Genomic DNA, 18,253 nt, shown 5'->3' with positions numbered 1-18,253 from the left:
ACAATAATATATTGTTAAGGAAGAATATATAATAAAATAGTTAACTTTGGAAAAAAGTCTGGCTCTCTCTTCCTCTGGATCCCAGGTCCTCTCAGCGAGCCACGCTTGGCCACAAGGAAAACAACAATGCGTGTTGACGTCACAGAATTACAGAGTTTAATCCGATATAAGACAATGCATAAACTTACACCAGAAACTGCAGAACAACGGAGACATACATTCATTACCTGACATAAATGGAAAGAAGAAGAAAAGCAAAGACGTGCAAAGACATCTTTGGAGAGTTGCAAGAGCAAATCTAATGTGTTACTTCTGTGTAGAAAGTTTTATCTTCTTTTCTTTAATTTATTCAAACAAGGCGTATCTTTGCTCATCCAACCAGCAGCTATCTCTGACCCTCTATCTGAAGTCTAAAACCCCTGCCGTGTTTAACGGCCTTTCACAGATGAGTGTGAAAAGCTACAACTTCCACTGTATTGTTTTCCCACAGACAAAAGGCAGTTCAAACGATCCTAGCAAACCATCTGCTGGAACTACAGGTAAAATAAAGGTCAAAGAGCCAGAATAAGTTACTGATTTAAAACCACAATTTAGGCCATTTGAATCAAGACATGTTAAGTTTTAAAACTAGCCTATTTTAAATTTATTTTCTCAACAATGTCCATCTTACTTGTGAAATGTTGTCTGTGGAGCCCTCACATCAATAATCCATCGATCCGAACAACAATATCCCTCAGTGCTGAGGCATCTTCTGCTGCTTTGATTGAGCAAAGTAGGAGGGTATACCGCTCCAAGATGGCCGCCGTATTTCCTGCGCCGGAGCGACCAATGAGGGGTCTACTCTGATGCCCCTTTTCCACCGACTCTACTCGGCCGGTGTCGCTTTAAATGCGTTTCCACCAGCCCTTTTCAACGGGGCTCGCCCTGCTTTTTAGGGTCCTGCTTCAGAGCAGGGCCAGCCGGGCCGGTGTTACGTCAATCCGCGTTTCCCCATCAGATACGGTTCCCCCTGAGTTTTCTTGCCGCTCCGCAGCGCCCAGGCGGCAAAATACGCGCGTGCTCGTGACGAGCACTGAGAAAGCACGCGCGTGGAAAGCACGCGCTTGTTCGGCGCGCTTGTCTGAGGAACTACGGACACCGTGAAAGCTCAAACAACATGTTTCGGCAAAGTTGTCACACTTTCTTCACGTTTTGCGGGAAACTACTACTACTAATAATAATAATAATAATATAAGAAGAAGAAGAGTAATAATAATAATACAAAACGTATATATTATAATTATTTTAAATTTAAATATATGTTGAGCATATATATGTATATATATATATATATATATATATATATATATATATATATATATATATATATATATATATATATATGTTATACATATTATAATTATAATAAGTAATATATATATGTTATATATATTATAGATAGATAGATAGATAGATAGATAGATAGATAGATAGATAGATAGATAGATAGATAGATAGATAGTGCTATATGAATTAAAAACAGGGCAATGCATTTTAATGCTCAATATTACCCATCAGACATGGCCATATTTCACCCATCAGATACCGTTCCCCCTGTTTTAATGAGCGGGAACGGTATCTGATGGCCATATTTCACCCATCAGATACCGTTTCCCCTGTTTTACAGTGGGGAAACGGTATCTGATGGCCACAGTTCACCCATCAGATAGCGTTCCCCCTTTTTTACAGTGGGGAAACGGTATCTGATGGCCACAGTTCACCCATCAGATAGCGTTCCCCCTATGTTAAAATCACCCATCAGATAGTGTTCCCCTTGTTTTACAGTGGGGAAACGGTATCTGATAAAGACATTTCACCCATCAGATAGCGTTCCCCCTGTTTTACAGTGGGGGAACGGTATCTGATGGCCACATTTCACCCATCAGATACCGTTTCCCCACTGTAAAACAAGGGGAACGCTATCTGATGGGTGATTTTAACATAGGGGGAACGCTATCTGATGGGTGATTTTAACATAGGGGGAACACTATCTGATGGGTGAACTGTGGCCTTCAGATACCGTTTCCCCACTGTAAAACAGGGGGAACGCTATCTGATGGGTGAACTGTGGCCTTCAGATACCGTTCCCCCACTGTAAAACAGGGGGAACGCTATCTGATGGGTGAAATGTCTCCATCAGATACCGTTTCCCCACTGTAAAACAAGGGGAACACTATCTGATGGGTGATTTTAACATAGGGGGAACGCTATCTGATGGGTGAACTGTGGCCATCAGATACCGTTTCCCCACTGTAAAACAGGGGAAACGGTATCTGATGGGTGAAATATGGCCATCAGATACCGTTCCCCCCTTTACCACAGGGGGAACGGTGTCTGATGGGTAATATTGAGCATTAAAATGCATTGCCCTGTTTTTAATTCATATAGCACTATCTATCTATCTATCTATCTATCTATCTATCTATCTATCTGTCTGTCTGTCTGTCTGTCTGTCTGTCTGTCTGTCTGTCTGTCTGTCTGTCTGTCTGTCTGTCTGTCTGTCTGTCTGTCTGTCTGTCTATCTATCTATCATTATAATATATATAACATATATATATTTATTATAATTATATATAAAATATATATTATGTATTATAATTATAATATGTATAACAAATATATATATATATATATATATATATATATATATATATATATATATATATATATATATATATAAAATTTATTATAATTATTAGTATTATTAATTTCACGCAAAAACGTGAAGAAAGTGTGACAACTTTGCCGAAGCATGTTATTTGAGCTTTCACGGTGTCCGTAGTTCCCCAGATAAGCGCGCCGAACAAGCGTGTGCTTGCTACGCGCGTGCTTTCTCAGTGCTCATCACGAGCACGCGCGTATTTTGCCGCGTGGGCGGGGCGGAGCGGCAAGAAGACGAAGGGGGAACCGTATCTGATGGGGAAACGCGGATTGACGTAACACCGGCCCTGGTTTCGTAGGTGACGCAAGCCTCGCTGCTGTTCACTGATTGGCTGAGGGCGTGGACAAGACGGAGCAGCGGAGAGAGAAGAAAAATGAAGGCGCAACGTTTGAAACTCGCTGCAACACGGAAGTGATGGAAGATACAAACAAGCCGTTAACTAAAAAAGATGCCGGTGTTATGCCCAGAAACGCATGCCTGCCCAAAATTGCATCCCCTCTCGCGGGAGCGCGCATCGCTCTGTTCTCTCGCATATTGACGAGAAAACGGACTGAAATATGACCGAAGAGGAAATTTTAAAGATATTTGTAACATTATCACGTTTCTTAACCATGTAATCCCTAAAATGGTGGGTTTTATTTCGCAAATTACTTGAAATAAATACGGTTTTTACACCTTTATTGACACATATGAGTCGAACTTTTTTTCAGCCCGTGTCTGTTGAAAACGTTCTCCGCAAATGGTTTGAAATTCTGTTTTTTTCTTTTGATACCATAACAGCTTAAAAGCATTACAAAACAGAGGCCCATTATGTAGAACATTTTACATCATGCATAACTTTCTAGTCTGTTAATGTAGGAGGGAATGCATTTTAATTAATGAGCCTGAAAATATTTGCATCCATCCTGTTGATATAAAAATTATAGCATTAGCTCAGAGAACAAGTGTCATTACGTAGAAATGGTGAAATCCTACTCTAATCATGTAGAAAAACTTATTTCACTCTTAACTCTTTATTTCTCCAGGTTAACACAGGGATGCATTTTTTGGCAACATGGATTTCCAGACTGCCACGATATGCATCCCCCCTCTATTCTCCCCAAATATTATCATATTGATATAAAACTCATACCAGTAGTTTACAGAACTACTCTAATCATGTAGAAAAAGTTATTTCACTCTTAACTCTTTATTTCTCCAAGTTAGCACAGGGATGCATTTTTTGGCAATTTGCTTTTCCAGCCTGCCAAAATATGCATCCCCTCTTTATTTTCCTCAAATATTATTCTAGTGATTTAAAACTTATACCAGCTGTTCATGGAACTACTCTAATCATGTAGAAAAAGTTATTTCACTCTTAACTCTTTATTTCTCCAGGTTAACACAGGGATGCATTTTTTGGCAATTTGCTTTTCCAGCCTGCCAAAATATGCATCCCCCCTTTACTCTCCCCAAATATTATCATATTGATATAAAACTCATACCAGTAGTTTACAGAACTACTCTAATCATGTAGAAAAAGTTATTTCACTCTTAACTCTTTATTTCTCCAAGTTAGCACAGGGATGCATTTTTGGGCAATATGGATTTCCAGCCTGCCAAAATATGCATCCCCCCTCTATTCTCCTCAAATATTATTCTAGTGATTTAAAACTTATACTAGTAGTTCATGGAACTACTCTGATTATGTAGAAAAAGTTATTTCACTCTTAACTCTTTAATTCTTCAATTTAACACAGGGATGCATTTTTTGGCAATATGGATTTCCAGCCTGCCAAAATATGCATCCCCTCTCTATTTTCCCCAAATATTATCCTATTGATATAAAACTCATACCAGTAGTTTACAGAATTATTCTGATTATGTAGAAAAATATATTTCACACTTAACTTTTTTTTTCTTAAAGTTAGCACAGGGATGCATTTTTCTCAACATACATGCCTTATTTATTGTCCCCCATATATGAAACTTATGTATTACATATAATTTTCATGTAGGATGGTCAGTTATGATATTTTTTTATATCGGTACAAAAGTCACGTTGAACATTTTTATTTATTGTTGTCATAATAAATCACACTTTATAATGTTGACAAAATTGTCTGTATTGTGATTGTAAATGGTTCCCCTTATTACAGTTTTTCATTTTATTTTTATTTATTGAGAGCATCATTTAAATATGAATGTATTTGAATTGACTGTTCAACACATTGTGTTGTATGCACTTAAAATTCATACTTGTCTATATTACCAGTGTACTTCTCATTCGTAATGCATGTATTTCAATCAATCACTCAAATTTTATTTGTATAGCACATTTCAGCAGCAAGGCTTTTCCAAAAGTTACTGTTATGAATACCATTTCATTGAAGTTAATAATTGTTTTGTTTTTTTTCATTTTTATGTTAAACCAAAATAAAAAAATTTGTATATGCTTTAGCAAGGTTGCATGTCAGATTTATTTCCTTCACTATCTTAGCAACAGTGATAATAAACATGACTTTTGTACCGATATAAAAAATATCATAACTGAACATCCTACAAGAAAATCATATGTAATACATAAGTTTCATATATGGGGGACAATAAATAAGGCATGTATGTTGCCAAAAAATGCATCCCTGTGCTAACTTTAAGAAAAAAAAAGTTAAGTGTGAAATATATTTTTCTACATAATCAGAATAGTTCTGTAAACTACTGGTATGGGTTTTATATCAATAGGATAATATTTGAGGAGAATAGAGGGGATGCATATTTTGGCAGGCTGGAAATCCATATTGCCCAAAAATGCATCCCTGTGCTAAATTGAAAAATGAAAGAGTTAAGAGTGAAATAACTTTTTCTACATAATCAGAGTAGTTCTGTAAACTACTGGTATGAGTTTTATATCAATATGATAATATTTGGGGAGAATATAAGGGGGATGCATATCGTGGCAGGCTGGAAATCCATATTGCCAAAAAATGCATCCCTGTGCTAACTTGGAGAAATAAAGAGTTAAGAGTGAAATAACTTTTTCTACATGATTAGAGTAGTTCTGTTCACTTGTTCTCTGAGCTAATGCTATCATTTTTATATCAACAGGATGGATGCAAATATTTTCAGGCTCATTAATTAAAATGCATTCCCTCCTACATTAACAGACTAGAAAGTTAAGCATGATGTAAAATGTTCTACATAATGGGCCTCTGTTTTGTAATGCTTTTAAGCTGTTATGGTATCAAAAGAAAAAAACAGAATTTCAAACCATTTGCGGAGAACGTTTTCAACAGAGACGGGCTGAAAAAAAGTTCGACTCATATGTGTCAATAAAGGTGTAAAAACCGTATTTATTTCAAGTAATTTGCGAAATAAAACCCACCATTTTAGGGATTACATGGTTAAGAAACGTGATAATGTTACAAATATCTTTAAAATTTCCTCTTCGGTCATATTTCAGTCCGTTTTCTCGTCAATATGCGAGAGAACAGAGCGATGCGCGCTCCCGCGAGAGGGGATGCAATTTTGGGCAGGCATGCGTTTCTGGGCATAACACCGGCTTTTTTCTTTGCTTCGGATTTCAATATTCAGCGGCAGCTCGATGGAGCCGTGAGGAATGAGTCGTTTTTGTCAGTAGTGGAGCGAATGTAAAGCCTCGTTAGCCGCTTCAGAGCGACGGAGCCCCACGGTGAACACCGACCAGACGCAGCTGACGCCGCTGCTGCTCTCCAGCCAGGTGAGAAGTTTGTAGATATATCTGTCTGGTTTGTACTACATTTATGGTTGCACACATACAATCATGGAAGACATTTAAAACACAAAGTCTGCTGTATTTTTATTGCTCAAACATAACATGAGCATTTTCTGAAGACACTCGGTTGCACATTACAGTTATAAATAACTCAATATTGTACAGCATTTTACCTTCGTAACTTCCACATTAGTAACTGTTATTTATCTACATTTATGTGCTATAAGCTATAACATCTAATTACTTTTCCCAGGGAGCAGAAGGAGAGCAACATGGCTGACATGATGGAGAACGATGAGGAGAACCATCAGAACAACAGGATCTCCTTCAGGAGGAAGCAGCTACCAGCAGATATGGCAGAGCTCCATGGAGAGTTGAGACAAACAGAAAAATAAAAGTTGTTGTGTCTCAGTGAACAAAGTCTCTATTTCTGCTCACTCCACATGGGTACCAAACCTTAAAACCGGAAGTCCCGCCTCAAAACAGGAAGTCCCGCCCACCTGTCAAATGTGATTGACGAAAGGGCTTTCCTAGCCTCTCTATGGCCAAATTGCCAATAGAAGGATTCAGAGGGAGCGATTGATCAGAGATCATATTGATGATGGTTTAATTAGCGTTTAGATTCATCCAGACTGATCATCCTGGATCTCTGAGCAAAACCTAAAGAAGGAGCCGTGCAGTACCGGTCCAGCTGCAGTCATCCATCAGTCGAGCCGCCCACTTTGTGAATGCGCCTTATGGACATAAAGCATCTTTATTCTGTACAACTTCACATGATTCTACTATTTATAATAAATGTCCACTTTCCCCACTCAAAGGACCCTCTGACTCTCTGTCTGTCTTTAAACGCTTTGCTGTTCAGAGTCAGACAGGCATTTGCAGGATCTCTTTATTTTTCTAATTTGGATATATATTTTTTTTTTTTTGTTAAAATTTATTTTTAGTTTTGTGAGGTGACATTATGTGCCCTCAAAGCACCTTTTAAATAAAATATATAATTATTATTATTATAAATACTTATCCCTAGTAATAAAAAAAAAAGGATACTTTGGTATATTAAACTTTAATTCCCTACAAAAGAACATACCTTTTCATTTTCTTAAGGAAGTAGAGCTAATTAAATGAGATAAACAAGAACTGAAAGTGATTTCAGTTTAATAATATATATATATATATATATATATATATATATATATATATATATATATATATATATATATATGGGTTTTATGTATGCTTTGTGTCTTGTGGTGGTCACTTTAATTTTCCCTTCTTTAATATTTTATTGAAAAGCAGTTATTCTTTTGTATTTTATTGATTACTGACAACAGCTCCAGTAGATGAATTTAGTCTTCTGATATCACATGCCATCTAGTCCCTTAGTACATTAAGTAGTGCTACATATGCTTTAAGTATATTTTGTATATATTTATAGGTAGTGCACTTAATACTTTGTATGCTTAAAATGTACTTACACAAATGTATGTTTGAAATATACTAAAGTTTTTTTTTTTCACCAGCTAGCTGGTAAGTTTGCTTCAAAATGCTAATTATATTTGTTCCAAACAAACTTACGTTGGTTTTAGAAATGGTTATTTTATCAATTTTATTGTGAATTTTCTGATTATTATAAAAATCATCCAACTTCATGTTATAACTGCATTTTCATTATTTATTAAATATCATCCAAACTCAACATCTTAAGCAAATGATCAAACCACAACAGTCAACTAAAATGACATTAAGAAACTTAATCAATCATAGCAAAATGTTTTGCACCATATCAGCCGCAGGAGATGATTGAGGATGAAGAGACACTGATTTCTGGTTCTTTAGGTTCTAACGGGTCTGCAGGTTAAGTTTCTTCATAAACTTAACCTAGTTTTAATTAACCTCAGTATGCCAAGATACTTTGATATTGTGAGGCTGTTATAACTCGATGTTAACCAACCAATAGGGAGAAATTGTAGCATTCAGGCATCAGCCCTCCTCAGGGTCATTATCATATTGAAGTAGAAATGAATAAGGAAAATGGAAAATGTCTATTGCAAAAGAACATTTTTTCCCTATAGCAGCCGCTCCGTAGCAGGCTGTGCCAGATCCACCGGTTATTTTTTTCCCCCTAAATAAAATCACTCATATTCATCCTGACACAGAAGCTGTGGTATGTCACCGAATCAGTGTTGGGTGGATGTATTACGTTGTAGCCTTTTATTTATTTATTTTTGTTCATAATAAAATCATTCAGTTGTTTGCCACACAGAAGCTGTGGCAGGTTCAGCCGCTGCCGGGGCAGGTTATGGCAGCTGACACTGAGTGCTGCTATCACTGCCACGATATGAGCTTGCCTCAAAGGAGGCTTGATTTGTTCTTTATTTTTATTAAAACTCTTATTTTACAGTATGTTTTATGTAAAATCAACAATCAAAAGCTTTTTCACTTGAGCATCTATTTAGCTCCTAAAATAATTTCCATTATCTGCCAGAGGAGAAAATATGTGCTTCAACTGTTCAATTCAACAAACGCTGGTCATTTGTTAAAGGTTGGAAAGTGGCGAAGATCCGCTCTTCACACCGCTACACAGATTCTTCCTCAGAAAGACCAACAGTTTCTTCCAGGCGTCCTCCTGAGCCCGAGAATGTTCCAGGGTCTGTCCTCCCCAAAGAACCATCACTGCAAACGGAAAAGGCAGCCATCAGTTCAACGACAGTGACACTTGGAACAGAGAAGCAGAGTGAGTTTGGAATGAGAAGTCAAACCTACTCTTCTGACGTGACTGTATTTCTCTGAAGAGACTCACTCTGGCATGAGGCATGTATGGTGGTTCGATCAAGTGACCTGCGTTTGGGTACGACAAGAGAGTCAGCAGATGGCTGTTCCCTGCTCGTTCCATCATCCCCTTCATCTGAAAAACAGAACAAACCATTCAAAAGGCTACACGTCAGGCAATTTTATATTTTATATTTTTTACATTTATTTACATTAGTTCCAATTAGTGACACTTGATGTCGCAGCAAAGCACATCACATTAAATCTTATAAATCAAATCAAATTTCTTTGTATAGCACATTTCAGCAACAAAGAAGTTCAAGGTGCTTTACATCATAAAAATACAAAGTCATAGAACATCAGGGCCGTGCAGAGACCTTTGGAAGGGCCGGGGCTCAAAGTTAAAAAGAGGCAGATTGTATGTACAACATAGCAACAATCCATATTAATCAAGAATATAATATTTAATCTGATCATACTATATTATTGTCGTCATGTGAGGGCAATGCAAAGGAAATGTAGTCTATGATGGGTATAAAGCTGCTGTTGAGGGGTTTCTGCTGCTGACAGAGCTGGAGGGCTGTGTTGATCTGAGCCTTTTAAACAGACCACAGGAGAGAAGGTTGCTGATTATGAAGAATGTTATGAAATAAGCAAATTGATCTTGATTTTGTCGTGGTAATGCATTAGACAAGAAATGTGAAAATCTAAGGATGCATGCCCTAGTGGAAAAAAATACTTTCATATATTTCAAACATACTTATATTTGTGCAAGTACATTTTAAGTATACTTTACTCAAGTATGCCAAAAAAAAACAATATGCTTTTAAAATGTTTTGTGTATATTTTAAAACATATGCTCAACATAGAATTTTTATAAAAAGTCATCTAACACTTTAGTTGGAAAGTAAACTATTAAATATGCTGAAATTTTGGTATGTTTCAAATTACATCAGAGTGTATACTTTAGGCTAACAAAGTTTGCCTTTTAAGTGCCTTAATAATCTTTTACTATTTTTGTTAAAATGGCAAAGAATAAAGAAAAATAATAATCCTTATAGTGGAACTTGATGTAATATTTAACAAAGAAAGTAATGTGTTCATGCCTCAAAATATCAAAGATTGACAGTTTAGTAGATTCTACAACAAAAACAATACTTGTTGCATAATAATGTTGCAGGTTTTCCAAATATGATCTGTTGTTTCCAGTTATTTAACTAAAACACAGAAGCTGTTTTTTCCAACCCATTTTTGTATGATGTAAGATCTATTAGTGAACGGCATTAGCTCAAGTTCACATTCCAGACCAGATGGTGACGGTATTGCACCTTTCAGGTTTTTTGAAAAGAGCCATATAAAGAACAACCATGAATCCAGTGAAGATAACAGATGCTGTTGAAATTCTCCATTATTACTCACATAATATTGCCTTAAAAATAGAGAGAGCCTTGATAATAGTTAGTAGTTTTGGTAAATTCAAGCTGGTGACGTCCTAGTCCTAGTTAGACGACAACACAACTGGACAACAACCGGATGGAAATGAAATGTGAGTCACGAAAGGAACCGAAGGGCTAACACGTTAGCTAGTTTCCACTAGCTAACGTGTTAAGTGCTAGCTAGTGGTAAGTTTGCTTAAAATGCTAATTATCTTTAACTATAAACAGTGCAGTACATATATAAACAAACTTACGTTGGTTTCGGAAATAGTTATCAGTTTGTGATTTTTATGATTATTACTATAACAATCATTCAGCTTCATGTTATAACTGCATGGAGGAGAAATGTCAGTTTGTCTGCAGTAATAATGGAATACTGTGACATTGTATCAAAACGATACTCTGTCCTTGGTGAAACATTTTTCACATGTCCTCTAAAGTGTACCTATTGTTTCATTGTGCTGATTTTCATAAATATGTTGTCTGTAAACTCTTAATATATTGACAATTTGAACAGTTCTGATAGTATATTGGCAATGTACTCTTGAAAAATGTGAATATATTGACTACACAATGTAATTAGTTTCACCTGGAAAGTGTGTTGTAATGGATCCTTCTGTGTTCTGGTAGCCTGATGTGTTTGCAGTACTGATGTGTGTATGAAACATGTAATGTGCAAAGTGGCAAAGCAGAATAATAAGACAATAAGTAACTAAAAAGTGTACTTCATTAGCAATTATGGTAAACCAAAAGTGTAACTGTAGCATACTGTCATCACACTACTAATATAATATGTAATCCCAAAACCTAAGTTGGTTTCAGGTTGAGGTCACCAACAGATGGGTGGACGTTCTCCATCAGGATGTTTTGGTCAACAGCAGAAGTCATGGTTTCATTTAGCTTCCAGGTCCTGAAGCAGCAAAACAGCCCCAGACCATCACACTGCCACCATCTTGTTTTCCTGGTGGTATGATGATTTTTTCTGAAATCATCATACCAACTTTTACTTTTACACCAGATGTAACAGAATACACACTGTCTAAAGAGTTCAACTTCTCTCTCATCAGTCCACACAATGCTTTCCTAAAGTGTTGGGGATCATCAAGATGAGTTCTGAAAAAACAAAGTACAGTCTTAATGTTCTTTTTGCTCAGCTGTGGTTTTCACCCTGGAACTCTGCTATGCATGTCCTTTTTGCTCCATGTCTCTTTTTTATGGTGCCCTCAGGCATGACCTTACTTGAGGGAAGTGAGGCCTACAGTTCTTGGATGACATTGTGCTGTCTTTCTCAGTGTGATGTTGGTCAGCTGTCCACTCCTGGGAATCTCCACCATTGTTCCATGTTTCCACCATGTGTGGATAACGGCTCTCACTGTGGCTCACTGGAGTCCCTGAGCTAGAAAATGGCTTTGTAATCCTTTCTGGACTGATAGGTCTCAGTTACTTTCTCTCATTTGTTCCTGAATTTCTTTGAAGGTCAGCATAATATCTAGCTTTTGAGGATCTTTTGGTGTCCTTCAGTTCGTCAGGCAGGTCCAGAGTAAGTGATGTCTTGACTGAGAACAGGAGTGCCAGTAATCAGGCTGCAGACAGTGAACTCAGATGTATGTTCCAGGCACATAATGCCATTTAATAGCATAATAACTGTGCTATAAAATGGCAACTCTTTATAACAACTGAATCACCTTCAGTTGTTATAAATAATGTCATTTAAATTAAACATGACTTTGCTGTTAGATGCCTTGAAATTGGCCTTTGTCTCTTTAAGAAGCTCTTGCTCTTTCCGGCACTCAACCTTCAGCACATGGCCATAGTAATGTTTTTTTGTTAAGCCATTAACAATGATTTTACCAACGTTTCACTGAGAATTAGTTTGCATGATGAGCTCAGCAGCTGGGACACAGTGAAATGGGTCTGCTTTGCTCTGACTAATGATGAAGGTTTGCTGTCGTCCTGATCGCAGCCTTGCTCATCTCCATACCTCCAATCATCCCCAGACTTGGCTGTGTCTCTTGGCTCTGATGGAATTTTTCAAAATTTGACAGGGGCTGTGCTTTCAGAATGCAATAAATGACACTTCAACAAACTGTGAAAATATGAATAACTGTCCCTGCATTTGATTATTTCAAATTAAGTAATATTGAACATCTTTTCACATTGATGTACTTTGGTAGTATATAGACAAAACTGTTTTGATTGATAAAATAATGTTTAAGCACACAACTGCTATCTTGAAGGCTCTATTTGTTCTCCCACAGTCTACAAGGCCACATAAAATAAAATTATGGAGTGCCAGATTTGGCTCTAGGTTCTTGAGTTTGATACATGTGCTTTACTGTATTCAGTCAAGAACTTTTTAATGTTTGGAAACTCACATCCATTGCAGACTCATGGGCACACCAGTTCTGATCATCCTCACCAACAATCAGCATCAAGGGACACTGGAGTTTTCCCACCTGGTCAAAAACAAACAGAATTTTTAATTTAATTTCTTGTTTTTGGAAAAAGCCCTCCAGGAGTTAGCCACATGTTCTTTAGTTCTTTTCTAGTAAGCTTTGTACTGAAAAAAGTGGTAACCTCTCATGAAGGGAGTTGGAGGGGAGGGGTGCAGCAGTTGCGTATCAACACTGGTTACAAATCATAATTTACAAGAGGTCTCTGTCCACATAATGTAATACAAATGGATGGAGAAGAGATTGCTTGAATTTTTAGTTTAATGTTTGTGCACATCAACTCAAATTTTGTTAGCTAAAAGTTAAATGTCAAGATAGTCCTAATATTGAAAAAAAATTCTAGACTGGGCAATAGTGACGATGTGCCTGATCTAGATCTATTCATCTGTTCTTTGTACTCTGAGCAACATCATGAATTATTACATTATATTTAGAATTCCTAATTCCATTTTCTGAACCATGTGAAATAAGGTTTGTTGCAGTTTATTTTTTACATGTTTAATCAAGGTAGTCAACCTAATGTTTTTGTCAGTTTCAATATCTATTTATTCATATTGGATGTTATACTCCTTGTTGCACTGACTGAACAAATTAAAGTTGTGTTGTTTCCACATGTTTGAACAAGATTGTGCATCTACTGCTGTATTTAAGCGTGGTGTACTGGTGCAGAGTTATCACATAAATGTGTAATTCAGTACATTATCTGTGTTTGAAAAAAGAAACGTTTTAAGTAAATTCAGCGATGTTTTTCTGTGTCGGATCAATATCAGTCGATACTAAACCTGTAATGAAAGTGAAAAACATGTATTGTTGCATCTCTAGTTAAATTCTTATAGAAAGAGATTTGCCAATTAGAACTAAAATAATTAGTACACTTAAAGCTGAATGTGGGAAAGAACAGACATGTTGTGCCTTTAGTTACTCACATCCACTTTGAGGGAGAGGTCAGTGGGGATGGGCAACAGGAGATCTCGCCAGACCACCTCGTTATCTTTGGTAAAGTGAGTATTCCCAGAGTTTCTTTATTGAAAAAGAAGGTTGTCATATAGACATGTTGTGATAACTATGATGAAAACAAATATTTCTGATTTATTTTTCTCTTCTCAGTTCAGTGATTTGAAGCCTTTATGCAGAATTTCAGCCACTGACTGGGAACTTATGAACTTACTTTCTGAAGTAATCCAGCATCTCCTTCAAGAATCCATCCATTGGCTGCACATGACTCCCACTAACACACACAGCACACCTGAGCTGGAGTACACATACACACATTTTTAGACAAACAGATGTTGATCAGATGAGAAACGGATAGAAACCAGAATCTCTACTGTTGTTCTTTACTAGCTGACAGAACAAAAAACGCACATGTATTTAAAATGTCTCACTTTTAATCATGGAAACAGAAACTCCATAAACATCTTAGCTTTGCTGTTGTGGATTGAGTTGAAAACAGACTATTGTGGAGGAAAATGAATTGAACAATTGTTTTCAGAGACGTTTTCTTCTCTGATGTACAAAATTCAATCAAATCATCTAAGACCTCATCCACACAAAGACAATTTTTGGTGTATCTCCAATAGTTGTTGTCCTTTAGGTTGTGTGTTCACACCCGTTTCCCATCTTGGGAGTCCAGAAATGATTAGTTTTAAAACCGTATTCCAGAGTGCATACATTTAAAAAATTGTATGTTTTCATGACTGCATGACCTCATTTTATGTGATCATGCGGCTTGCATGATCGTGTGTAGTGTAGATCATCATGTAGTGCCTCACTCTCACAATAACAAAAATCTCAACATTTGGTGCTTTTTGTGCATTTCCGTGGCAGTGCCACCGAATTGCCTGGAATGCCTGCTAAAGCATTTTCTGTATTTTCAGCATTTTCATGGATCTAAGTGAAAATGTAATTGACTTAGCTCCATGTGTACAGGATCTAAATCAAACCTTCATAATTTGAGAATGCACAGCTATTTTCAGGATGACAGTGGTGCCCAGGGAGAGACCCAACATGGCGATTCTGCTGCCGAGGACCTTAGGGTGCTTCTGGAGGAATTTGTAAGCCATCTGCAGGAGAAAAGCATCTTACAGTTCACACCAGTGTGCAATGGTTGAATTGTAACACAAACAATAGATCTAAAACTTTAGCATTAATTTATTCAGAATAACAATTCTGAATAAATTGCATTAAATTTTATTTAATGGGTTCAGCAGAGATAAAATAAAAAAAAATTAGTTTACATTTAGCATTTAATTAGGAAGTTTACTTTGTAAAGATGTAATTAATCATCTTGGTAGTTTGATTATTGTGTTACCATGACAGAAAGCAGAAATACGATCCTAAGGTCACCAAAGGGGATCCACTCCACACCTTGGTGCATCTAGAAATTCTGTCCATGAAAGTAACGAACAGAATCGGTGACAAAGGGCGGAGTCCAACTCTCACCGGAAACGAGCCCGACTTACTGCTGGCAATGCGGACCAGACTCTGACACCGGTCATACAGGGACCTGACAGCCCGTATTAAAGGGCCGGGTACCCCATACTCCCCCATACTCAGAGAACCCCCCACAGGGTTCCCCGAGGGACACAGTCAAATGCCTTCTCCAAGTTCACAAAATGCATGTAGACCGCCCAACCGGTCTACACCGGCCTATACAACCAGTGTAGACTGGTTGGGCGAACTCCAGGACCTTGCTGAGGGTGTAGAGCTGGTCCAGTGTCCCACGATCAGGACAAAAACCACAATGCTCTTCCTGAATACATTTGATTTGACATTTTGATTTACTTAATTGTGGCATGTTTGGCTTTATGCTGCAGCTCAAATTATTGGTACAGTATTTTTGGTAATGTCTGTGATATTTTGTGAGCTCCAAGTGCTATGGGCCAAGTCTTCCTATAGCAGTTGAGGCTCTGCAGTAACTTCTACTCACAGCCTCTCACCTCCAGCCCAGATCCCGTCAGCAGAGGTGCAAACCGCCTGGTAGTAGAGGCTACAAAGTGGCACTATTATGTAATAATCAACTTTTTTGAGCTTTACAGCATATTATGCTGTCATTAAAAACACCTGGAGTGTTTTGCCTTGATTCTTTCATACATGTTTGAGAAGTCCTTTAATTTCCATGGCAACCATTCAGCTGTGCAAAACGCCTGGGTGGAGCTAGCGCCGCCTTCAAGGTATAGTTTCCAAGCTTCTACCTCAGACAGAAGTCCACCCCTGCAGCTCCAGTGGGGCGCTCCCAGCAATTGGCAAACAGCTGCTGAAACTAAATCTTATGAGTTAATTATAGGAGCTATTTCTCAGTGAAACAATGGTAAAAACATTGCTAAAGGGTTAGCAGCAGAGCCAAATTGTGGTGACTTCCTGAAGGTGGAGTTTTGGAAAGAGCAGGAGTTTTACAATTTTTTAAGTTGTATTCAGTATATGCATTTATTTAACTGAAGTTAACATAAACATCAACTATAGAGTCTTTAAAAAAGCACACACAAAAAAATATAATTAAAATTTGTTTTGCAGTTCTGTTAAATCCTAATTAAAGGAGCAGTACAGGTTCTGGTCAAAAATTATATCATGAAAAAGTTTATTTAAATCAATAATTCCATTCAAAGAACTGCAAACATTGAGACTAATATGAACAGTTCAATAAACGTGAAAACAACCATGAATAAAAGAGTCTGTAAAGTTAGTCAAATTCCTCAAAAGCCAACAGTGCGCCTTATAATCCGGTGAGCCTTATATATGGACCAATATTGAGCCACAACAGGTCTAGCAACTACGGTAAGCAGCCGCTGACTTCATTTTCGCACGTAGAAGAAGAAGCGCACAGTGCATGCTGAGATAGTTGTCAGAACGCTGGTTTATTAATAAAGTTTGACTGACCTATCTACCTACCGACCTGATAATCAGGTCGTCTGCAGGTCATTTAGCACCACGTTCTCCACCAACATGCTGTGCGCGAACGGAGAAGGGTGACCATCGTCGGGCCACGCCCCGGCCCAGTCGCGGAAGGCTCTCCTCGCCAGCCGGAAACGGACTGTTTTGTTGACATTCACTTTAGTGCAGCTCCATCTAGTGGATGCATAAAGTAACTCCAGCCTCTACAGTAGTGTCTATTCTACACGCCTTATATATGAAAAAAGTTTTAAAATAGGCCATTCATTGAAGGTGCGCCTTATAGTGCGGAAAATACGGTAAATTGATCCTTTTATTATTACTTATTTATTTATTTATATATTTATTATTATTATTGAAGCCTTGCAACAAAATTTCTTTCAATTTGTACATTTTTAAATGTACAGTTTAATGACAATAAAATCTGTCTATTTCTATGTCTCTGCAATATCACCCCTCTGCTCTCGGCTTCCACCGAGCTGTCGGCTTGTGGTAACGCTCAGTCCCCCTCCTGCCCGTTTCAAACTCTTCTTATTAATGTAAATATAATTGAGATATTTGACAAAAAAAGCTAAGTCTATCAAAGCAATGAAGCCAGCTTTGCTAGTTTTGATTTAAGGTATAACAATGCAGTTTATCATGATTCAGCTGAACAATGAAATGAACAAACTGTGGTCTGATTTTTGTTAATGTGTTTCTTCCTATTGAGCAGTGAAAGTAAATAAAATGTGCAACAATTCTAGACTTTTCCAAGATTGGGGGTTCCGGATGGACAGATGGACGGATGAAGGACCACTGGTGGACAGCCCTAGCACCCTGGCCAATGGAATTAGTAAGCTCTCTGGGGGAAACTCTGACTGTATCAACATTGCCATTACAATATACAGTAATCATCTTCTTCTCTTTTGTCTTTTTCCTTTGGGTGTTGCCACAGTGACTCATCTGTCTTCTACGTTTATGATTCACATACTTGATTTATCTTAAGTTTTACATAAGATGCCTTTTCTGACACAAGAGTCTGTATTTACCTGGATTTGGGAACAGCACAAAAAATCACTGACTCGTGACCACCTATTTGGTTACAAATGCATGCTTTCCTGATTTTGAGTTACAAAATTTTGCATCAGGTTACCAGAAGTTGATATCTGACATTACAAATAAAATTTTGCACAAGCATAAAATATAACTTAGATGTTTAAGGCTAAGAGGGTTTACAAGCTGCAGCTGCTCCACCATTGAATTGCAAACTGCTATAAACAGAGTGACCTTTGAGTCG

At 37.4% G+C, this 18,253-nt stretch overlaps 1 protein-coding gene and 1 long non-coding RNA gene across 2 annotated transcripts in view; one reads left to right on the top strand and one right to left on the bottom strand.

Moving 5' to 3' along the window:
* Positions 1–6,246: 6,246 nt before the first annotated feature.
* LOC106913085 (uncharacterized) lies at positions 6,247–6,851 on the top strand. The gene is made up of 2 exons (XR_015763124.1): positions 6,247–6,416; positions 6,685–6,851. It is a non-coding gene; the product is annotated as an uncharacterized LOC106913085 (long non-coding RNA).
* A 1,231-nt stretch (positions 6,852–8,082) lies between these two features.
* Positions 8,083–18,253, bottom strand: part of LOC106911550 (peroxisomal succinyl-coenzyme A thioesterase-like) — a 38,117-nt gene continuing 27,946 nt past the window's right edge. The window contains exons 6-11 of the mRNA XM_088006685.1: positions 15,033–15,152; positions 14,258–14,340; positions 14,016–14,109; positions 13,012–13,092; positions 9,195–9,336; positions 8,083–9,104 (exon numbers count right to left, since the gene is read on the bottom strand). Coding sequence (XP_087862811.1) covers positions 8,968–9,104; positions 9,195–9,336; positions 13,012–13,092; positions 14,016–14,109; positions 14,258–14,340; positions 15,033–15,152 — 657 coding nt within the window. The 3' untranslated portion in view covers positions 8,083–8,967. The remainder of the gene's footprint in view (positions 9,105–9,194; positions 9,337–13,011; positions 13,093–14,015; positions 14,110–14,257; positions 14,341–15,032; positions 15,153–18,253) is intronic.

The sequence above is a fragment of the Poecilia mexicana genome, unplaced genomic scaffold, assembly GCF_051168715.1.
Source record: "Poecilia mexicana isolate PSO_F unplaced genomic scaffold, ASM5116871v1 scaffold_6, whole genome shotgun sequence".
Lineage (NCBI taxonomy): Eukaryota > Metazoa > Chordata > Actinopteri > Cyprinodontiformes > Poeciliidae > Poecilia > Poecilia mexicana.
Note: the sequence above shows the minus strand (reverse complement) of the source record. Positions and strands in the feature narration are given on the sequence as shown.